Here is a 24758-nt window from a genome sequence, read left to right as displayed (position 1 = left end):
GTCCCTGGCTGTGCATTTTGTGCTGATTCTCTAAGTTAGGGTTTCCTGGTAGATTCGAAACCCAAAGCAAAGATTAGCTGTTTACAACTTACAGAGAACAGCATTAATTTATATTTGAGGAGTCCTTGCTTATTTCTCATAAGCAAGGTCTATTTTTATAGATTTATACTTAGTTTGCTAAATTTATTGTTATGTAATCATTAAGAGTTAGATCAGATTTAATAGTAATATAGGGCTTCCCAGGTGGTGCTAATAGTAAAGAATCCACCTGCCAATGCAGGAGACGTGAGAGACCTGGGTTCGATCCCTGGGTTGGGAAGATCTGGAGTAGGAAATGACACCCTACTCCAGTATTCTTGCTTGGAGAATTCCATGGACAGAGGGGCCTGGTGGGTTACAGTCCATGGGTCACAAAGAGTCAGACATTACTGAGCACACACACACAAATAGTAATACAGTACCTTTCATGGACATCCTCCCAGCTTAAGCAATGAAACACTATCAGTACAAACAAGTAGGTACATCTTCCTCTTTTCCAGATGTAATAACCACTCTGAATTTAGAGTTTAAAATTCCCTTACTTTTCTTTATACTTTCACTGCATATTCCTAAACAAAATATGTAGTGTTGTTTTATTTACTTTTATTTTTTAAATATTTATTTTATTTATTTGGCTGTGCAGGGCCTTAGCTGAGGCACAATCTTCCATCTTCATCGTGGCATGTTGAGTCTTTCAGTTGCAGCGTGTGAGATCCTTAGTTGTGACGTGAGAACTCTTAGTTGCGGCATGTAGGACCTAGTTCCCTGACCAGGGATCAAACTTAGGCCCTCTGCACTGAGAGTGCAGGATTTTAGCCACTGGACCCCCAGGGAAGTTCCTGTACTGTGGTTTTCTACTTTTAAAACTTTATGTAAATGAAATTATACTGTGAACAGTCTGAAACTTCATATTGTTTTTGCTCAACATTATGTTAGTGAGATTCATCCATGTTGTTAAGTGTAGCTTTCACTCATTTATTTTTGCTGCTGAGTAATGGTCCATTGTATGAAGACATCAGAACACATATTTTTTTACCCTCCTGTTGCACATCTCATTACAGTGTTTCCAATTTTGTTTTTATGGACAATTTTATTACATGTTCTTTTATATGTTAATTTCTTTAGGGTCTGTGCCTAGGGAAGAAATTGCTGAGAGAAATAATACACCCTCTTCAACTCTACTAGCTATTATTGCACAAATTATTATCTGAGGTCATGGAAACCAATTTATAGTGTAATCAAAAATCTAGGAATCCTTCTTGTACCATATCATCTCCAATGATACTCAGTATTTTCCAGCTTTTTCATTTTTGCCAGTTTTGTATATGTTACATGTATCTCTTTGATGTTTATAATTTGTATTTTCCTGATGGCTAGTTAAATACCCATTTTTTTATGTTTACTGGCCTGTGGGTTTTTACTTCTGTAAACTGCTTGTCATATCTTTTGCCCATGAGTTTCTTTTTTGTCTTCTCACTTATAGACATCGTTTATATATGCTGGATACTAATCCCCTGTTGGTAGAGATTTTGGTCTTTTTTTTTCAATGATGGATCCCAAGTTCCTCAAGCAGTCTCTGGTAGATGTTCAAGAGTATTTATTGAATGAATGGATAGCTGTTTTTTCATCTTATCATTTATAGTTGGCCTTGTATGTCTTTTTAAAGAAATCCCTTCTTACCTTGACACCACACAGATATCTTCTTATATTTTCTTCTAAATGTTTAACCTCATATATATTTTTTGCCCCAGGAAGTTATTTTATATCCTGTATGGCTCTGTGAAGAAGAAATAAATGAGTTTCCAACAGGCTTTACCATTCACTAACTATGATACTCAACAGCTCTCTCTATCTCAAGAACCTCAATTTTGAGACTTTGCTCGTGGTCCAGTGGTTAAGACTCTACGGGCTCGGGTTTAATCCTTGGTCAGGGAACTAGATCCTGCATGCTAAAACTAAGACCCAGTGCAGCCAAAAAAAAAAAAAAAAAAAGGCAAAGGAATTTCAATATATCCCCTTATTTAAAGAAGTGGTGGTGATATGAACTGCCTTGCAGGGTTGATGTGAGATTAATTTAGATAAACTGTCAAGCATGTAATACATGCCTGGCACATAATAAGCCATTCAATACTGTGGCTGTTTCTTCCTTCTCTTGTCTCCTAACTGAGGGTGGCAAAGTTCTAGGAATATGAAACCGCCTCCCCATGCGAGCAACTTCCCCGTGGACAAGGAGAAACCCATGATGGGCCCTTTCCAGCTTCTTTCTGGCAGCTAGCTCATCCTCCCTCTGCCTTCCTCCTGGTCTGGCCTCATCTCCACAGCCTGGGTTTCTGCACTACGCCAAGTAGCAAACGCCTTTCTTTTATAGCCTGTCACAAATCCCTGAGTAGATGCAGGCAAGCCTTTGAGCCGCTACACCATTTTTTCTTCTGAACGCTTAAAGACACTTTTCATCAGAACAGAACTGCTTTTCAAACAAGGATATAGGCTGCCTTCCTCACAAGGAAGGTTTGTGATCCATTTGCATTTCAGTTATTCCTAAATACAGCCAACGACATCAGTCCGTTCTTTACTGTTGGCATTGACTTGCTGTGGAGGGGGGACCAACAGATTTGTAGTAATGGTCAGCCATCAACTAAATATAAGTATTAGATGTAGTCACACTGAATTATTATCATTTTTTAAATTTATTTTTAAAAAATTATTTATTCATTTATTTATTATCTTTGGCTGCACTAGTCTTTGTTGCTGCACACAGGCTGCTGTAGTTGTGGTGAGCTGGGGCTGCTCTTTGCTGTGGTGAGTGGGCGTCTGATTGTGGTGGCTTCTCTGCTTGGCAGCTCATGGGCTCTAGAGCTCCATTCAGCCGCCCAGTGGCTTGTGGAATCTTCCTGAACCAGGAATCGAACCTGTGTCCCCTCTATTGGCAGGTAGATTCTTTACCACTGGAACACCAGAGAGGGCTTCCCAGGTGGCGCTAGTGGTAAAGAAATCTCCTGGCACTGCAGGAGACACGAGCTTGAGCCTTGGGTCAGGCAGATCCCCTGGAGGACGGCATGGTGACCCACTCCAGTATTCTTGCCTGGAGAACGCCATGGATAGAGGAGGCTGGTGGGATATAATCCATAGCAAAGAGTCAGACATGACTGAAGTGATTTAGCATGCACCAGGGAAGTTCTATTATTTTTGGAATGTTTATTTTTGTTTATTTACTTGGCAGTGCCAGGTCTTAGTTGTGGCACTCGGGATCATTAATTGCGGCATGTGGGCTCTGGTTCCCTGACCAGGGATTGAACCAGGCCCCCTGCATTGGGAGCACAGAGTCTTAGCTACTGGACCACCAGGGAAGTCCCTGGAGTTGAATCTTTACAAAGGCTGGAGTAAGTGAAGCTCTGTCTTTCTTCCCTTTACTGTACTGATAAGCTACTTATGATTTAAATGTGTTTTGAGTAATGTTTCAACATGTCCCTCAATATTAGTTTTTAGATTGGGAGGTTAAGCAATCATATAATTAGCATATTTTAAAATTAGCAAAATTTGCCTGAAATGTTCTCATAATAGTTTCTTTAGAATTTAAACTCCTTGAGGGTAGAACTACATCTGTCTCCGTTACCACTGTCATCCTTAGTACTGTGACCTGGCATGGAGCAGGTGCTCAAAAATACAGAATGAATGAGTGAATGAATGTGCTAAGACCAGGAGTGCTTCATAACCATATTATGATTTTAGCTGTCTAAGCTTTTAAACACAAATTTGTTCTGAGATTTTATTTGGAGTGTAGCAATTTTTGTGTACATTTAGAAAGTTAAGATTGCGGTTTGTTCTTCATTTGCATTTAAACATTTGACAGTCCAACTTGCTGATATGTGTTTCAAACCTGATCCTTGCTGGCCGTGAGTAGTATATTCTTTAAAATCTTTGCCAGTCTGGTAAATGCTTTAACTTTTTTTCTTATTGCTACTGATATCATACCTTTCTTGGTTGTTGGCCTTTCTTCTTTTGTGAGTTTCCTATTCATGTCATTTGCCCATTTTTAAAATTAATCTGTTCCTCATCTTCTTATTTGTTTTTAAGGGATGTTTTTATATGTTGGCATTAACAATCTTTTTTTATGTGTGTTTCAAGTATTTTCATGTTTGATTTTTCACTTTTCAAATTTAATATTAGCTGTATAAATATTTGTATGGTTTCTGCCTTTGGTGTTGCACTTCTAAAGATTTTCCCTACATCAAGATCTGATATGCATATAAATATATTTCATTCTGTAGTTGCTTTATCAGAGTAATTCAGGATCATGTAATCTTGTAGTCATCTGATGCCAGCTGCCCCTCTGGCCATGGGTAGGTTCTGGGGCTATCAGGCAGGCTGGTCCTAATGCAGGCTAAATGGTGGCTCTGAGCTTTTCTCCCTCTGGGAAGAGAATAGGGCTTGGGGGCAGAGACGTTTTCTCTCTCTCTTTTTTTTTCTTTTGAAAATTTTTTTTTTTTATGTGGATCATTTAAAAAGTCTTTATTGAATTTGCTACCATAATGCTTCTTTTATGTTTTGGTGTTTTGACTGTAAGGCATATGGCACTTCGCTCCCAGACCAGGGATTGAACCCGCACCTCCTGCACTGGAGGGTGAGGTCTTAACCACTGGACCGCCGGGGAAGTCCCCAGAGAGTTTTTCTGTTGGTGTCTTGATAGGAGACTGCTACCTGGCCAGCTGGTTCTCTGAGGTCCCTCAGGGACATTGACTGTGCCTCCTCCCTGGCATGGTGGGAGGGTAGCCACATTGTTCTACTATAGCCGAGCACCAATATTTATACACAAAAGAGTTTAAAAGCTGCAGCATTGAAGGGGATTCAGCACCCAGAAAAAGGAATACCAACAGCCCACTCAGAACAGGCATCTCTATTACAGAGCTCTTATATGGAGTTTTTCTTTTGTATAGAAATAGAACTGCCCTGGAGGAAACAGAAAGAAACTGGAAAACCACAAACTAAGAGTATGTAAGGAGATTCCACTACAGCCCCAAATGGTTTTCCCCAACAAAAAACAAATGAAATTTTCAAAGTAAAAAATCCAGAGGATGAGTTGAAGGACGTCCAAGTGAAGGAAATACCATCTACAACAGTGGAAAACCACAGAGTGTAAATCATGAGGGAAAAGCTGAGGGACTTGGAGAACAGATTTTGGAGACCTGATATTCAAACCATGGAAGCAGCAGAAGGAGGAAAAGCCATGGATGGAAGACAGACTACAGTGAAACTACTATTGGCAGAATGTTTCCTTGAATGAAGAGAAGGGAAAGAAGAAAAGACTTGAGTCTGAAAGGACTCGCTGGACTGTCAGGACTGATATAAAAAGACGCAAAGAAAAATATGCACATATTCTGGTAAAATTTATGACTTCAAAGGGTGATGGTTAAAAGTTGCCACCTTATATTATTTAAAATGTCCAGTTTTCAATAAAAATTTGACACACAAAGAAACAGGAAAGCATGGCTCACACACAGGGAAAGAACACAGTTAGTAGAAATGTTTTAGGAAGCCAGTTGTTAAACTTTTTTCTTTTTCTTTTTTTTGACCATGTTTCATGGCTTGTGGGATCTTAGTTCCCCTGCCAAGGACTGAACCTGGGTCCTCAGCCATGAAAGTGCAGAGTCCTAACCAATATGCCACCAGGGAATTCCCTAGAATTCTTAAACTATTTTTTTTTCTTTTTGGATGGTTAAATTTTATGTTTGCTTCCCATTTATTAATATATAATTAACGTGTATGTGTGTGTGTGTATGTGCTCAATAGCTCAGTCATGTCCAACTCCTTGTGACCCTATGGACCATAGCCCACCAGGCTCCTCTGCATGGGATTTCCCGGGCAAGAATACTGAGGTAGGTTGCCATTTCCTTCTCCAGGGGATCTTTCCAACCCAGGGATCCAACCCTCATCTCCAGCATCTCCTGCATTGCAGGTGGATTCTTTACCACTTGAGTCACATGGAAAGTCCCATAATTAACATACAATGCTGTATACATTTAAGGTGTATGGCATAAAGATTTGACTTACGTGTTAGGTTGGCCAAAAAGCTTATTCGGGGTTTTCCATAAGATGTAATGGAAAACCCCAAATGAACTTTTTGGTCAACCCAATATATCATAAAATGATTATCACAATAGGTTTAGTGAATATCAGTCATCTCCTATAGATACAACATTAAAGAAATAGAAAAATTTTTTTCCCTTGTGATGAGAACTTCTAGGATTTACTCTCTTAACTTTCATATGTAATGTACAGCAGTGTTAATTGTATTTAACATCTTGTATATTACATCCCTAGTAATTTATCTTATAGCTGAAAATTTTAACTGTCTCATCCAATGCTCCCACATCTCTGACCTCTTTTTCTTTGAGTTTGTTTGTTTCTTAGTTTTCCAAGTATAATTGACCTATGGTACCATATTAGTTCCTAGTGTACAACATAATATTTAAATATTTCTAAACATTTCAAGGTGATCACCATGATTAAGTCTAGTTGTTGTCTGTCACTACAAATACTTTAAATTAGAAATATTGTAATTATAACATTTATAATTATATTGTAATTATATTATAAATATGTTCAAAACTTTCAGATGAAAGATAAAGTAACTTACAATGGGTAAACAATCAGACAGATATCAGACTTTTTTTTTTCACAGTTCTTGATCTTGCAAAATTCCACCACTTTCTGGAATATATTGAGTGTGTATATGCACACACATTCAGGCACACACAAACACATATATTACCATTTACATTTTTATCCATATGAAATTGATTTTGATGCATTGATTGAAGAAGGGATCTGAGTTTGCCCATTTTCCTCCTAATTTACCTATTGTCTCAAAGAACTTATTGACTAATCTACCACTTTCCCATTGATATAAAAGGGTATGTTTAAAAAATAAATAAAGGCTATGTTCATTTCATGTTAAGTATAAACATTCATATACTTACAGGTTTGACTTAAAGCTTATCTTCTTAATATATTACTATTAATTTATTATAAATCATTTGATTATTTTGCATATATATTTTAATTTTTATAACATTTATTTTGATGATTATTTTGCATACACAGATAATGTTCCTTATGTAACACGGTGCTTAAGGGGAGATGGCCACGTACTGAGTGTAATACCCAGCTTGCACAGCTATACATGAGGTGGCAGCCGTGATAGTGTAATGAACACCTGCGTACCCACCGTGGCGCTTATGAAATGGGTGCTATCAATCCCCCTGCAGCCTCTTGTGTGTTCCTTCCCTTCTGCATCCTCCTCTCTGCTCAGACATCACTACAACAAGGTGAATTTTATTTTAGCCACTTGAGTGCCTATCCCCAAATAATGCACTAAGGGAGGTTAGCCTTTTCTGAGTTTTATATGAATGAAATCATACTGTTGTCTATTCTGCTCAGTGTTATGGTTTAAAATGTCATCTCTCTCGATATATGGAGCTGAGATCATTCATTTTCATTGCTCCATTGTGTCCCAGGGTATAAACAGACCAAAATTTATTGATGTATTCTGCTGTTGATGGTCTCTTTTTATATGACGGTAGATTTATTTTGCTTATATCTACTTGAGGAGTTTTATATTCATTTCATGAGTGAGATTGATATGTAATTTTTTTCTTGTTTGGTTTTTGTTATCAAGTGTATAATCTCATAAAAATGAATTATTGGATGTTCCTTGTTTTCTGTTCTTTGAAAGAGATTTTTTTTAAATTGGAATTCTTTACACTTTGAATGTTTTGTAGAGCTCACCTTAAAACCATTTGGATCTTTTGTTTTATTCATGGGAAGAATATTAAATACTGATTCTGTTTCTGTAATAGTTAAAGGACCATTGAGGTTTTTCTGTTTTATTTATTTTTATTTATTTATTATTTTATTTAATTATTTTATTTTATTTATTTATTTTATTTTTCTGTTTTCTTTATTTTTAGCTGCACTGCATATGTGATCATAGTTCCCTAAACAGGGATTGAACCCGCATCCCCTGTGGTGGAAGTGCAGAGTCTTAACCACTGGACAACCAGGGGAGTCCCTTTCTGTTTGGTTTTATTTTAGTCAGTTTTGCTTATTTAGAATTTTTTTCTAAAGCTTTAAAATTTTGAATATACCAGTATTTCAAATATACTGGCATAATTGTTTTCTTTTTTTAAATTCATTTATTTTAATTGGAGGATAATTACTTTACAATACTGTGGTGATTTTTGCCATAGTAGGTTCTCATAGGCTTCCCTGGTGGCTCAGACGGTAAAGCGTCTGCCTACAATGCAGGAGACCCAGGTTTGATCCCTGGGTCGAGAAGATCATCTGGAGAAGGAAGCGGCAACCCACTCCAGTACTCTTGCCTGGAAAATCCCATGGACGGAGGAGCCTGGTAGGCTACAGTCTATGGGGTCGCAAAGGGTCGGATACGACTGAGCGACTTCATTTTCACTTTCAGGTTTTTGCCATACATTGACATGAATCAGCCACAGGTGCACGTGTCCCCCTAAGTTCTGAGATACATTAATTTGTTATGGCTCATATTCTTCTCTGTATCCTATCGTTCTTGTCTTCTTCCTCCTGGAGTATTACAGGAGCTTACCTTCTGTCTCACTCCCCTCCAATTCATTCTCCATTAGAATAGTTTCACTTTTCTACATAATATCCCTTGGATGCTTCCTAGGAATAGACACTGACTTTTCGACCTGCCTCACCAGACTCACGTCGAGATCCAGCCTGAGTCTGCCCCTCTACCTCTCTCCTCTCCACTCTCACTCCACGTGCACACACTGCTCATCCAGCTTGCTCTGTTGTTCATTATGCCCATTACCTCTGCTGCCTCGGCCATGTCCCTCTCATGTGCCCCTGCAGCATCCTGTCCCTTGCTCTCCTGGATGACCCTCTCACCTGACTTTGAATGATCTACTTGCTGATCTCATCTCAGTTCACTCCCAGCCCTAGACAGTGAGCTCCCTGAGAACATGGACTGTCTCCTGTTCGGTCTCTGATGACTAGCTCAACACTCCCATTGAGGTGATACTCAATACATTCTTATATTACTGCTGACATCAAAAACTTGTTTGGGGAACTTTTTTTTTTTTGTCAAAGAAAATTCATGTTTGTCAGAAGAAGTTTAAGAAATCATTTGAAATATAGAGGGATTGTAACAGATATTGTGCAAGTTAAATTAAAATGGAAAGTTACACTGAGAAATTTCGATAGTCATCAATGGATTTTATACTTCTTTTTTTAAATTAATTTTTAAATTGGAGTATAGTTTATTTACAATGTTGCATTAATTTCTGCTGTATGGCAAAGTGAATCAGCCATACATATACACATATCCACTGTTTTGGGAACTTTGTAATGACATGAGTCATCATGGCATTCATTGGTACAGCTTCTTACAAATTAAGTGATTAATTGAGTAATTGCAATTACATTACCAGTCTTCCCTGGTGGCTCAGCAGTAAAGAATTCACCTGCAATGCAGGAGATGTGGGTTTGATCCCTGGGTTGGGAAGACCCCCTGGAGAAGGAAATGGCAACCCACTCCAGTATTCTTGCCTGGGAAATCCCATGGACAGAGGAGCCTGGTGAACTACAGTCCATGGGGTCGAAAAGAGTTGGACTTGACTTAGTGACTAAACAACAAACAACAAGAACAAAACAGTAAGAACTAGAGATGTGAAAGAACATGGCAGGGCCCATGGAGTTTATGGGGAGGTAGGCTGGACCCCTGGATTCCCCACCACAAATCTGGACCCCTTTCTAGATGTGAATATCCATCACCACTTTTAACAGGTGTCCAGCATCTCCAAGTTTGGCTTAGGAGTGTGATTTTCCATGTGTCTGGTACTGTTCATAAAACTAATCCTATGTTTATTCAGGATTTAAACCTCAGTGACATTTTCATGTCAAACAAATGTGGAACGATGGGGTTGTGTTTTTAAGCCTGCAAAAGAAAATTACTATCATTCCATACATCATTAAAAAATTAAAACTATACCTTAAAAATATACCAACTTAAATCCCCAAACCTTTGTCTCACTCGATGTCCTGCTTGGAACAAACACTGTAGTTTGCCTTTCTCCTTTTAAAAAAGAACAGAAGATAATCTGTTTGTTACAATTTCTTCTGATTTATGCCTCCAGTATAGCTTTGTTAACCATTGAATTGTTGGGATTAATGTTAGCATCTTAATTCTATAAAAGCATCACTTTGGGTTTTCAAGAAGTCTTTACCATTTGATGCTAAACCCCTAGTATTTTTGGATAGTTTATGGGAATTCGAGTGATGCCATTTTCTATGCAGGGAGCAGAGACATCCTGACTATAAATCACCATCTTCCTATCGCCTTGCTTGTTTAAGAATTCTGAAGGGCAGGAGCATCCAAAAGGCAAATCTGGCAGCTCTGCTGACGTGTTAGCACTGAAGACTTCCTGCCCTGCTGAGCTTAGAAAAACAAACTGGCTTAGGATGAATATAAATGTTTTTGGGAGTATATGCAAACAGCACATTTCTGTCTTTTTCTTCTCTTGGAAGCCTGCATTTTGAAAGCCTGTAGGATTTCAGCCGCATAGACGAGCTGTTTCCTGAAAGAAAGAAAGCCGTGAGGGTGAGAAAGACCTTGAATAAACATGCCTGTGTCCCCGATGTGTTTCTGGACTCTGTCAGGTTGGGTGATGTCTCGTTGCCAAATGGGGAAGTGCTGGTAACATTTTTCCCTTTCCTCCTTTTCTTTCTCTTTCCTCCTTTTTTCCTTTTCTTCCTTCTTTCTTTCTCTCTTCATCCCTCTCTTCCTTCCTCCTCTCTCTCTTTCTTCCCTCCCTCCCTCCCTCCTTGTCTTTCTCCTTCTCTCTCCCTTCCTCCGTCCTTCCTTCCATTTTTCTCTTTCTCCCTCCCTTCCTCTCTCCCTCCTTCCCTGTCTCTTGCTCTCTCTTTTCCACTCCCTCTCTCTTTTCCTTCCTCCTTCTGTTCTTTCCTTTCTCTCCCTCTCTCTCCCCCCTCTCTCCCTCCCCACCTTCCTTTTCCTCTCTCACTGATAGGCTTATACAAGTTCATGTATTGGGATATACACTGATTTGCATTATGCTTAGTGTTGGACTCTGACATTGGCAACAAAGACACTGTGCCCATGTAATCAATCTGTTGTCCAGTAACGGTGTTTTCTGCCTATTTAGGCTTGCACTTGTGCTCTTGGGGCCTGGGTGGGGTGGGCTGTGGCTCACTGGGAGCAGGAGACATTGGAACAGCCAGAGAGGGGGGCTGGGGCCTGGCCTGGCTGGAGTCGGAGAGCTGTGGAGGCAGACAGGCACTTGGGGCCAAGGAGCAAAGCGTCACAGCGCTGCTGTAGGTAGAAGCAAATGACTCTAGAGCCTGGCAGATCCCAGCCAGGTTCCTAGAGAGAGTCAACGCTGTGATGCCTGCAAGGAAAAGGGCAGGCTCCAACTCTTGTGTTTGGAAAAGTGGAAAATAAGAAGTTTTTCCCTAAGAAACCCTCCCCTATCTTGCCCCCCCTTATCCTGACCACTCTATTTAAAACTGCAGGGACTTCCCTGGTGGTCCAGTGGGCCCAGTGGTTGAGACTTCGCCTTTAAATGCAGAGGAGGGCGGTTTCGATCCCTAACTGGGGGGCTAAGATCCCATGTGCCCTGCCACCATAGAGCCCAAACATAAAAAACAGAAGCAATACTGTATTAATAACAAATCAATCCAATAAAAACTTTAAAATGATCCACATGGAAAAAAAACCTTAAATAAAACAAAAAGCCATTGCAATTTATACCCCCCCAGCACTTCCAACTTCTTTTTCTTGTATGATATTATGCCATGCCATGCCATGCCATGCGTGTGTGGTCAGTCACGTCCAACTCTTGGTGACCCCATGGACTGTAGCCCACCAGGTTTTTCTGTCCATGGGATTTCCCAGGCAAGAATACTGGAGTAGCTTGCCCTTTTCTTCTCCAGGGGCTCTTCCCGACTGAAGGATCAAACCCACATCTCTTGTATCTTCTGCATTGGCAGGTGGATTCCTTACCACTATGCCACCTGGGAAGCCATGTGACATTATACAACTTATATATTATGTTCATTTTCTGTTTCCCCTAGTTAGAATATGAACTTCTTGAGAAAAGTGATTTCTGTCTGTTTTGTTGACTGATGAATTCTCTGTGTCTAAAGCAGCCTCAGTGCCTAGTAGGTGCTCAACAAACAGTATGTTGACCCTGGACATACCATCAAGAAGTATCTGGACAGCAATCTTTTGGGGAGTCCCCTCCTCCTGCCATTTGGGGTAAAGTAAAATAGTGATTTGTACTCTGTTTAAAAAGTAAAGATGCCTTTTCTCTGCCAGGGAGGTAATCATGAGTGTCAATGGGGAAGGGGCTGTGGGAAAAATACATATTTCATTTTGAGATCAAAAGGTAGATTCCACTTCCCAGACTGGATCCCCCCGAGACTGGTCCTCCCTTAGCCTTGCACCCCTGATAGGGTGGACATGATGATGCTGGGGAGGGAGCTACAGAGATTCTCCCAGGAAACACCTTCCTTCTCCATGGCACTTTTCCCTTCTGGATCATTCTCACATGTAGCACTTCTCAGCAACCACAGTTTTGCTCACTTTCCCCAAATAAATGATCGCTTCCTTCTCTATGCTGATGATCACCAGTATGACTGGACCAGGAAGAGGGGAGGGAATGGGAGAAGCAAAGAGTTGGGTAGGAAGTTTACAACTGATGAAGATTTGTGATGATCATCCATCTAGCTTTTTTCTTTACCTGTGGAGTGCTGTTCAAGGAATACAATTTTCCACTTCTTTCCCCTGAGGTGTTTTAGAATTATTTCCACGTGACATTTTGGTGATTGAGGCTCTTTCCAATGGGTGAGCTTACTTCAAGTCCTTGAAAAACGGGCTCTTAAGTACAGTTTTGTGGGAGGGGTGGGCTCCAGGGTAAGAGGATCTATATTGTGTATATTGGCACAGGCAGGCTTTCTTTCCTCTGCCCGTTTAGAGTAATAGTCTAGTTTTTAAATAACCCCTTGTGAAGTGCCAGCGTGGTCTTCAGCCAGAGCATTCTAGTCTTTCTGTGGCAGAAAGAATATTCAAACATCAGTCATGCCGGGCTCTCCGTGGGGGTGGAAGGGCAATCTATGTTGGTTTTTCTAGGAAAGACAATTAATTATTGACTTTCTCGTATGCACCAAGCCTATTGCCGAGGACTGAAGAGGGTTCACATATATAAAGAAGTATTGTGATTGCATGTTCAGGTTTTCTCCTTTCAAGGAACTATTAATACAAGGTGAAGTCTGTTCCAGCAAGATCTTTTCACAGATTACTTTTGGCCCTGCTTGCCAGGGCTGATTAAAGGGGTGTGTGTGTGTGTGTGTGTGTGTGTGTGTGTGTGTGTGTGTAGGGGAAGGAGATGGAAGGAGAGAGAAAGAGAGAGAAATTTGAGAGAGACTATGTGTTTAGTGGGGCTTCCTTGGTGGCTCAGTGGTAAAGAATCTGCCTGCCAATGCAGGAATCCAAAAGATCCCCTGGAGAAGGGGATGGCAACCCACTCCAGTATCCTTGCCTGGAAAATCCCATGGACAGAGGAGCCTGGTGAGCTGCAGTCCATGGGGTCGCAAAAGAGTGGGACACAACTCAGCAACTAAACACCACTACATCGTGTGTTTAAGGGGCAGGTGGAAGAGTGGTGCTGTGAGTGACATTGATAAGATCCGCATTCCAGTTTGCGAAAGAGAGTCTTAATAGCATAAATTTAAACTCAAGGAAAGACCTTCTCCACGGAACAGTTCATTCCGATTATGCACACCGACGAGGCATCACCCTCCTTTCAGCACTAGGAGGGACCCAGAAGGGTCGCCACTCATGTTTCTTTGGAAAATGTGACTCAGAGTGAAGGTGAAGTTTGCAACGACTTGGTGTTGGTGTTTCTGTAACATGGTATGGAAAGCCTCGAATAAACTTTTTGACCAACCCAATATTTTAGCTGAAATGTACTCATACTCAGGCATTTATTCAAGTGATAGACCTTTCAAACCAGTAAGATAGAGAGAATGTATTTGCTCAGTCATATCTGACTTTTTATGACCCTGTGGACTGTAGGCTGCCAGGCTCCTCTGTCCATGGAATTTCCCAGTCAAGAGTACTGGAGTGGATTGCCATTTTCCTCCTCCAAGGGATCTTCCTGAACGAGGGATTGAATGTGCATCTGCTGTGCCTTCTGCATTGCAGGTGGCTTCTTCACCCACTGAGTCATCAGGGAAGCCCAATGTATTCATCTGTTGATGGTAAATAGAGAAGAGAAACCTTAAATTTCTAGTATCATTTTTTTAAAGACTCAAATAATTGTGAAAACTCATTTTCTTTCAGCTGATCCTGTCAACCTTGGCAAAGTAAATATATTTCATATTTACTTATAAAGTAAAACATCTTGGGATGATGACATCCTACTTGAAAAACTAAAATGATCCAGAAAGTTTCTGGATCCTTCATTTCAGGTTCAGGTAACAAAATGCACATCATGCATCTTGGAACAAAAAATGCACTTGGTATTCTGAATTTAAATAATGTTGGTTAACTTGATTATTCCCTCATGAACCTTGGAAGGTAGAAACCGTAAAATCCTGTGTGTAATCCAGGATTCGAGGAATAACATCCAGAGACCCTCCAGGGAATGTATTCCTTGCAGGCTGACCCAGACTCTGGGGATTCTGTCTAAAACATACACTTTAAGACTCAACAAATATTATCATTTAAGAGGACTCATTGGAAAAGACCCTGATGCTGGGAAGGATTGAAGGCAGGAGGAGAAGGGGACGGCAGAGGATGAGATGGTTGGATGGCATCACTTACTCGATGGACATGAGTTTGAGCAAGCTCCAGAAGTTGGTGATGGACAGGGAAGCCTGGCGTGCTGCAGTCCATGGAGTTGCAAAGAATGGGACATGACTGAGCTGAACTGAGCTGAACTCCCTTCCCTGGCTGTCCAGTGGTTAAGACTCTGTGCTCTGGATTCAGGGGGTAGAAGTTCAATCCCTGGTCAGGGAACTAAGATTCAACATGCCACACAGCGCAGCCAAAAAAAGGAAAAAAATATAAAGGGACCTTTCACCTGTAGGAGTGGTCTGCACCTTCCATCCTGGAGCTGAACTCTCCCCTGTAGACCTTAGCTGCTGTTAATTGAGACTGACTTCTTATGCATTCAAATTCCTGATGGTGACTTTAATTGGCCTCTATTAAACCCTGGTTTCACAGGGAATTGTAGTGCTGTAGTAGCTTAGGGGACTTCCCTGGCGGTCCAGTGATTAAGTCTTCATCTTTTAATGCAGAGGGGGTATGGGTTCAATGGGGAGCTAAGCTCCCGCATGCCTCATGACAAAAACCAAAAACAAAAAACCCCAATAAAACAGAAACAATAATGTAACAAATTCAACAAAGACTTTAAAAATGGTTAACATAAAAAAAAATCTAAAAAATAGTGACTCAGGGTTATGCCTTCGTATCCTTTGGCTTTTGTCCTGACCTATAAAGCCCAGCTGGAGTCTCAGTTCTTGGAACTAGTGTCTTACTTCCATGAGTTGTCTGTGTCGCTACAGAATCTGACAGTCTGTTTGTTGACTCTCTAGTGACCAAAGTGGGGATTCTGAAATGAGGAGACTCAAAGCTGGTGAAGTCCCTGTCGGCCTGGAGAAGAGCCTCATTCTCAGTCTTGTCCTGGCAAAGTGTTTGTGGCTGAAACAAGGAGGCAGAGGGCATGCTCAGATTCGGGCTGACATGAAGTGGGGAGAGAGCGATGCAAACCTTGATAAATGGAGTCAGGATCCAAAAAGAGCCTTGGCAGGCTGGGGTGATGGGTCAGATCCAAAGAGAGCCTGGATGCTCAGGGATAGTACAGTCCAGTTCTCCAGTACAGACATGACTTCACAGTGACAGGTAGGAAAAAGCCTTGAAAGGTGAAAGTGAAAAGTCAGTGTTAGTCATCAGTCATGTCCGACTCTTTGCAGCCCCATGGACTGTAGCCTGCCAGACTTCTTTGTCCATGGGATTCTCCAGGGAAGAATATTGGAGTGGGTATCCATTCCCTTCTCCAGGGGATCTTCACAACCCAAGAGTCAAACCTGGGTCTCCTGCGTTGCAGGCAGATTCTTTACTGTCTGAGCCACCAGGGAAGCCCAGGAAAGAACCTTACTGACCTTTATTGACCACAGTTCTGTAGAGGTCAGTGGTGTGGTGCTTGGCTGTGTTCATGCTCTGAAGAGAGGTGGACATCCACCTGTAGTGCTCAGACCAAGCTTGGGAGAAGGGTTTAAACTGACTTGTTGAAATTCAGCAGAAATCCCACTGTATAATGTCAATGGTGACCACTTGACTTTTGAGGCATATTGGGTTCCCATTCTTTTGTGTAGAAACACCCACTTCTCCTCCACTTGTCTTTCCTTCCATCACATCAGTCAAACATTTTGCCAAGTCTTGAGAGACATTCTCTATCCTATCCAGGGTGTTGATAGAGGCTTGTTGTTGTTGTTCAGTAGCTCAATTATGTCCAACTCTTTGCGACTGCATGGACTGCAGCACACCAGGCTTCCTGCTCCTTGGCCATCTCCCAGAGTTTGCTCAAACTGATGTCCATTGAGTCGATGATGCCATCTAGCCATCTTATCCTCTGTCACCCCCTTCTCCTCCTGCCCTCAATCTTTCCCAACATCGGGATTGTTTACAATGAGCTGGCTCTTCGCATCAGGTGGCCAAAGTTATTGGAGCTTCAGCTTCAGCGTCAGTCCTTCCAAGGAATATTCAGGATTGATTTCCTTTAGGATTGACTGGTTTGATCTCCTTGCTGTTCAAGGGACTCTCAAGGGTCTTATCCAACACTCAGGATCCAATAAGGATCTCAGAAGGATCTCAGCTTTCTTTATGGTCCAACTCTCACAACCATACATGACTACTGGAAAAACCATAGATATGATTATATGGATGGAGTCTAGGACACGCAAATTTTGTCCTTGAATCGCCATCCCATACTTACTCTCTCCTGCCAAAGTCAAAGCCTTCGGCTGGAGGGGGAGGTGAGTAAGCTGCATTCTTGGGTCCCTGAAGGGGCTGTCTGGATTCCTCCTGACCCCCAGTCTGGTGACTCAGCAGCTGTGGACAGTGGCTGGTGGGATGATGCATTTTGGCAGCTTCTCTCCTTGGTTCTGGATCTGTGTCATGGGAAGCTTGCACATATCCTGGTCCAGCCTCCCTTCCCCCACCCCACCTCCCCGTCCTCCCTTCAATTGTTGCTGCCTAAGGGGCCTGACCTCCTCATTCACCCTGTCCTGTGAGGCATCACCTGCCACCAAGTCTCCCCAACATGTAGGAAGTTGGGTCCCTATCCGGTGAGAATGTCAGTGTGTGTTCGTTGCTGCCCAGGCTGCTTGCTTTCTGAAGTCATAAGAGAACTTAGCCATTTCTCCTTAAGGAAAAGTCTGGTTTTCCTAAGAATGTCCCCATGGAGGGAGCTGGGGGGATGGGATGGGGGTGAACTTTTGCTTGGAAGCTGGGCTACAGTCCATGGGGTTGCAAAGAGTTGGACATAACTTAGTGGCTGCACAGCAGCTTAGTGGCTGCACAACAACAACAGCAAAAGTTTCTTCCAATCATATAGATCTGTGACTCAAATGTTAGTCCCTGCCTCGATTCTGCTGTGTTTATACTTTAGAATTCAACTTAGTATATGTGCATTTGCTAGAGGGGAAGGGAAGACGGGAAGGCTGTAGGGGAGGATGACAGAAAGTGGAAAGGTACCTCATCCCACCCTTGGGGAGCAATGGGCCACTTCAGAATAGTTTGCGAGATTTCTTTTATTTTTTGTTTTAACGTATACCTCCTCTTCTATGGATGTCCTTCCCATTCAGTGCTCACCGCAGAGCACTGAGTGGAGTTTCCTGAGCTGTACTGTAGGTTCTCATTAGTTACCTAGTATATGTGCATTTTGCATGCTCAGTTGCTTCAGTTGTGTCTGACTCTGTGTGACCCCATGGACTGTAGCCGACCAGGCTCCTCTGCCAATGGCATTCTGCAGGCAAGAATACTGGACTAGTGGGTTGCCATTTCCTTCTCCAGGGGATCTTCCCGACCCAGGGGTCAAACCTGCATCTTCTGCATCATAGGCAGATTCTTTACTGCTGAGCCACCAGGGAAGCTGTATCAATCCCAGTCTCACAGTTTCTCCCAACCCTAGTTTGCTAGATTCTGACATACCCCTGTTGCCTTCAGAGGGAGTGAGCTCCTTGTCATAAAGGTATTCACTTAGAGGCTGCAGGCCATTGGGCAGGATTGCTGAGGGGGACAGGCTGGACTGGATGACTGAGAAGGTCCCTTCCAGCACTGAGCTTTCATTATCCTGGGATGCTACAGGTCAGCACTTCAGACTTCACACAAGCATGGTGGCCCACGCTGACCACCACAGATGGAGAGGACTTGGACTGCACCAGGCTGCAGCATCAACTCCCACAGTATTGAAAACTGATGCGGGAGGAAGGATTTTGATCAAGAGAGGTGAATGTAAAATCAGTTTATCAGTGACACGGGGTGTGATGTGAGCCTAGAGAGAATCTGGTCTAGCTCAGGGACTGAAAAGAAAAAGTGAAAGTGTTAGTTACTCAGTCATGTCTGACTCTTTAAGACCTCATGGACTGTAGCCTGCCAGGCTCCTCTGTCCATGGGATTCTCCAGGCAAGAATACTGGAGTGGGTAGCCATTCCCTTCTTCAAGAGATCTTCTCGACCCGGAGATCAAACACAGGTCTCCGTCACTGCAAGCAGATTCTTTACTGTCTGAGCCGTCAGGGAAGCCCTAGTCCAGGACCTGGTAGCCTTTAATTCCCATAGAATGGGTTTGGCGGGAAATTTCTCCCCCTACTGCATGGCTCAGGTAGTGTAGCCATCAGTCTTAGACTCTCACTGAATCACACCAGACATCTCCATGGGGAACGCAGACATGATGGAGACACAGCCCTCAGCCTTCTGGAACTGCCTCCACAATGTTGCACTGAGATGCCTTTGGGGAGAGGCAGAAGCCTGGAATAGGAATACAGTGAACAAAATGTAAGGCAAAAACGTCATTTTACCGAATCGAATGTCAGCAGCCAAAAAAAAAAAAAAAAAGAAAAAAAAGGCTCATTGGGGCTTTAGAAATGTTTGTAGTTGTTGTTAATAGCATAGAAGAAGCACAGCAGACAAATACTCTGATCACAGAGGCTTAGGACAGTCCTCCTTGCTGCAAAAAGCAGCTACTTGGGAGTAAATGTGGCAGCATGTTTTTTTCAGTGGTGGGACAGCTTCAGAGGAGCCCGGGAAGGAGAGTCAGCTTGGAGCTGAGACAGCTGAAGGGAACTGGGGTGGGGACGGTCTGAGAAGATGATGGGGATAAACGGATGATGATCTTGGAACCAGGCATCCCTGGGACCTAGTATGTACGTGTGTGTTAAGTCACTTTTGTAGTGTCCAACTCTTTACGACCCCATGGACTGTAGTACACCAGGCTTCCCTGTCCTTCACTATCTCCTGGAGTTTATTCAAACTTACGTCCAATGAGTTGGTGATGCCATCCAACCATCTCATCCTCTGTCTCCTCCTTTCTTCTTTGGCCTTCAGTCTTTCCCAGCACCAGGGTCTTTTTGCAGTGAGTCGGGTCTTTGCATCAGGTGGCCAAAGTTGGAGCTTCAGCTTCAGCATCAGTCCTTCTAATGAATATTCATTATTCATGAATAATGAATGATTTCCTTTAGGATCGACTGGTTTGATCTCCTTGCCAGCCAAGAGACTCTCAAAAGCCTTCTCTAACACCCCACTTCTTATATAAACTTAAACAACCCTCTCCCAACTTTATTCACATATCCCTCTGTTTATTTACTTTATAGCACTTAGAGGTTTAATTTTCATATTTAGAAATTTGTTTGCTTTTTAAAAAATCTATCTCTTCCAGTAGAGTATAACCTCCATGGAAAGAGATACCTTATCTTTCTTGTATGCCATTGTATCCAAAGCACTCAGAACAGTTTCAGGCATATAGTAGGTGCTCAATAAATATGTGTTGGATGTATGGACAACTAAAGATAAGCATCATACAGGATTGTAGCTTTTTAGTTGCTAAATTATGTCCAACTCTTTTGCGACCCCATGGACCGTTGCCCGCCAGGCTCCTCTGTCCTTAGGATTGCCCTCCTCTTGTCCCAGGCAAGAATACTGGAGGGGGTTGCCATTTCCTTCTCCAGGAGATATCCTCAACCCAGGGAACCAACCTGCATTTCCTTCGTCTTCTGCACTTCAGGGGGATTCTGTACTGCTGAGGCATCTGAGAAGCCTGTTACACAGGGAGGCTTTGTGTATTGAGGGAGCTAGTTTTGGGTGGTGATCCTGGCTGCTCCAGGCCCCAGCCTTTGGTGAAATGACCTAACTGCCTTTGCACATGATTGCTAACAGGTTTCACCACTGGCTCCTGCTCTGTGCTGTTTGGCAAGCATCTTAACTCTCAGAGCCTTAGTTCACTCATTTCTAAATTTAGGAGTTCGACCTAGATGACTTCTTAAGGCCTCTTCAGGCATTTACAACTATGATTCTATGATCTCTGAAGCCAATAGAGGCAGGTAACATTTATTGTTTTTTGCTGAGCATTTTGGTTATCAGCTTCCGTGAATTATCTTAAGATAGAATCCATTATTTTCTAGTAGTTATATAAACTTTGGCTCTGAGGTTTACCTAGATGTGTTTTTATTTTGGTGAGAAAAACAATACTTTTATATGTACTCAAGCTTCCTAGGAAATACAGAAATAAATTTTACCGTCAAATTCACCTTTGATTTTCATGTGCAAGATTTTATTCCCATCTCAGTTTTTATTTTTTTTTTTTATTATTTTTTCCAGATATTATCCAGAAATCTATATGCTTATTTCTTCAGTGAATTCTTAACCAGATGAATGTCAGTATTTGGAAATTACTACACAGGTTGTTGGAGATTGGAGGGGAACAAAAGGAGGAAAATATATTTCTTTGAGTGTATACACTATAAGGAACATAAGCTAGATGAGAAATTTACTCCTAGTAATTCATCTAGTCCTCAAAGTGATTTTTTAAAGATTTAATTTTAATTGGGGGTTAGTTGTTTTACAATATAGTGCTTATACTATACAGTACAGTGAATCAGCTATGTTTGTGTTAGTGGCTCAGTTGTGTCTGACTCGCTGCGACCCCATGGACTATAGCCCTCCAGGCACCTCTGTCCATGGACTTCTCCAGGCAAGAATACTGGAGTGGGTTGCCATTCTCTCTCCAAGGGATCTTTCTGACCCAGGGATTGAACCTGGGTCTCCTGCATTTCAGGAAGACTCATTTGAGTGGCTCATTACCATTTGAGCCACTAGGGAAGCTCAAATCAGCTATACATACATACATACATACATATATATATATATATATATATATATCTCCTCTCCTTTTTGCATTTCCTTCCCATTTAGGTTACCAAAGAGCATTGAGTAGAATTCCCTGTGCTATGCAGTAGGTTTTCATTAATTATCTATTTTATGCATGGTATCAATAATGTGTATATGTCAACCCCAATCTCCAATTCATCCCACGCTCCTTTCCCTGCTTGGTGTCCAAAAGTTTGTTCTCTGTGTCTGTGTCTCTATTTCTGTTTTACAAATAAGGTCATCTATACCATTTTTCTAGATTCCATAAATATGCATTAATGTACTGTATTTGTTTTTCTCTTTCTGAGTTCACTCTGTAGGACTGTCTCTAGGTCCATCCACGTCTCTGGATGGCACAATTTTGTTCCTTTTTATGGCTGAGTAATACTCCATTGTGTATATGTACCACATCTTCTTTATCCATTCCTCTGTCAATGGACATCTAGGTTGCTTCCTTGTCCTGGCTATTGTAAATAGTGCTGCCATGAACATTGGGGAGCATGTATCTTTTTGCATTATGGTTTTCTCTGAGTATATGCCAAGGAGTGGGGTTGCTGGGTTATGTGGAAGATTTATCCCTAGGTTTTAAGGAATCTCCATAATGGACGTGTCAGTTTACATTCCCACCAACAGTGCAAGAAGGTTCCCTTTTCTCCATACCCTCTCCAGCTTTTATTTGTAGAAGTCTAAAATATACAATTTAAAGTCAGAACAGTGGCTCGCAAAGCAGAAGGTAATCAGCTATAGTTTAGCCATAAGTGTCTTCTATTTTTTTCCCACACTAATGAATACTGAGGGATGACAAGCTTTAATACCAGGAAGATTTTTTACTTTTTCTGATATTTCACATAGAGCTCCATGGAACACTGCTAACACGTGTTGGGGTCTTCTTTTCTTTGTAGGGGCTGTGGCTTTAGCATTCCTTTCACTTCCTCCCAGGGTCACTTTAGGAACAATGTCCAGCAGACATATTCTGTGCCCTAAACAGGTAACTAATGAGAAGCTGCTGTATAGCTCAGGGAATTCTGCTCAGTGCTCTGTGGTGATCTAAATAAGGAGGAACTCCAAAAAAGAGAGGATATATGCACTTCTGTTACAGGATGGAAAAAATAAGTGTGTTTCTTACTCCTTCACCAAACAATCACAACAGAAAGTAGGTTGTTTCCATGTCTTGGCTATTGTAAATAGGCACTTCCCTGTTCTTGGTGAAGCCTTTTGTGGTTGGATTCTTTTGGACTCACCCTTTTCAGAGACTCCCTACTGGGGGTCCTTTGTTGTTGTTGTGTAATTGCTAAGTTGTCTCTGACCCTTTTGCAACCCCATAGACTATAGACTGCCAGGCTCCTCTGTCTATGGGATTTTCCAGGCAGGAATAATGGAGTTGGTTGCCATTTCCTTCTCCAAGGAATTTTCCTGAGCCAGGGATCTAACCCGCATCTCCTGCATTGGCAGGCAGATTCTTTACCTGAGTCACCAGGGAAGCCCACTGGGGGTCCTTCAGTTCAGTTCAGTTCAGTCGCTCAGTCCTGTCCGACTCTTTGCGACCCCATGAACTGCAGCACGCCAGGCCTCCCTCTCCATCACCAACTCCCAGAGTTCACTCAGACTCATGTCTATCGAGTCGGTGATGCCATCCAGCCATCTAATCCTCTGTTGTCCCCTTCTCCTCCTGCCCCCAATCCCTCCCAGCATCAGGGTCTTTTCCAATGAGTCAGCTCTTCCCATGAGGTGGCCAAAGTACTGGAGTTTCAGCTTTAGCATCATTCCTTCCAAAGAAATCCCAGGGCTGATCTCCTTCAGAATGGACTGATTGGATCTCCTTGCAGTCCAAGGGACTCTCAAGAGTCTTCTCCAACACCACAGTTCAAAAGCATTAATTCTTCGCGCTCAGCCTTCTTCACAGTCCAACTCTCACATCCATACATGACCACAGGAAAAACCAGAGCCTTGACTAGATGGACCTTTGTTGGCAAAGTAATGTCTCTGCTTTTGAATATGCTGTCTAGGTTGGTCATAACTTTCCTTCCAAGGAGTAAGTGTCTTTTAATTTCATGGCTGCAGTCACCATCTGCAGTGATTTTGGAGCCCAAAAGTCCTTACTGAGGCCTTATTTTTAACCAAGCAATCTTGTCTTTCAGACCACAGCAGAGAAGTCTCCTGGGGCCTACTTCCTTCCTGAGTTTGCACTTTCCCCTCAGGGGAGTTTTCTGGAGGACACGACCGGGGAGCAGTTCCTCACTTATCGCTATGACGACCAGGTAAGAACCTCACTGGAGAGCCTATTTTTGGCTCTGCCATTTGCCAGTTGCAGGAAACAGTTTCTCAAAAATAGCTTCAAAATCTTTCTATTTCCTCCTCGGCACAACTAGTACAATAGACCGGTGACATCAGGAAGGACCCTGAAACCCCGGGCTGCCCACGCTTGCATGCAGCTTCCTGCACAGCGTATGGCTCCTGTTCTGGTTGTGGCATTGGCTTGAGAGACACGGTCTCTGATTTTCATTGGAAATATTTAAATATGAAAATAAATATTTAAATTTGTTCATTTTAGCTATTGCCAAATTCATCATGTAATTCTGAAATTATCTAAAAGTTCTGTTTTCTGATTAAGCTTTGCTTTCATTGCCCTCTGAGCTCTTATTTAATTTTTTTGACCAGTACCAAAACTTACCTTTTTCAAGCCCATTTTCCAGAAAGTAAAACAGATGCCTGTCTCTGTGTGAGTGTGCTTGTGTGCACATGGGTGTGTGTTTAAATCACTGCACAAAATCCCACTGGAGAGCAAGACTTGAGCTTGGCTGGAATGCAGAGAGCAAAACTGCGCCCTTGGTACTATGCCTTCTCATTCTTCATTTACACTGATGTCTTGTTGTTGTTATTTAGTTGCTAAGTCATGTCCAACTCTTTTGTGGCCATTCAGACTGTAGCCCCTCAGGCTCCTCTGTCCATGGGGATTTCCTAGGCAAGAACGCTGGAGTGGGTTGCCATTTCCTTCTCCAGGGCATCTTTCTGACCCAGGGATTGAACCCGCGTCTCCCGCATTGGCAGGTGGATTATTTACCACTGATCCACCTGGGAAGTCATTTTCATAATATACACCTCAGTTAACGCTTTGGGCCTGGTTGCTAAGAGGGGCTAAACCATCAAGTTGCTTTCTGCCCTTTCTCCTGGATGGATTTTTAGAGACTCTATGATTTGTTGTTGTTCAGTCACTAAATCGTGACTTACTCTTTGCAACC

At 42.2% G+C, this 24758-nt stretch overlaps 1 protein-coding gene across 7 annotated transcripts in view; it reads left to right on the top strand.

The window, feature by feature from the left end:
- ADAMTSL3 (ADAMTS like 3) overlaps positions 1 to 24758 on the top strand; it is a 408215-nt gene that overhangs the window by 67481 nt on the left and 315976 nt on the right. For all 7 annotated transcript variants that reach the window (XM_059879284.1, XM_059879285.1, XM_024982349.2 and 4 more), the window contains exon 3: positions 23658 to 23777. In XM_059879284.1, the coding sequence (XP_059735267.1) occupies positions 23658 to 23777 (120 nt within the window). The remainder of the gene's footprint in view (positions 1 to 23657; positions 23778 to 24758) is intronic.

This window comes from Bos taurus, chromosome 21 (genome assembly GCF_002263795.3).
Source record: "Bos taurus isolate L1 Dominette 01449 registration number 42190680 breed Hereford chromosome 21, ARS-UCD2.0, whole genome shotgun sequence".
In the NCBI taxonomy this organism is placed as follows: Eukaryota; Metazoa; Chordata; class Mammalia; order Artiodactyla; family Bovidae; genus Bos; species Bos taurus.
Note: the sequence above shows the minus strand (reverse complement) of the source record. Positions and strands in the feature narration are given on the sequence as shown.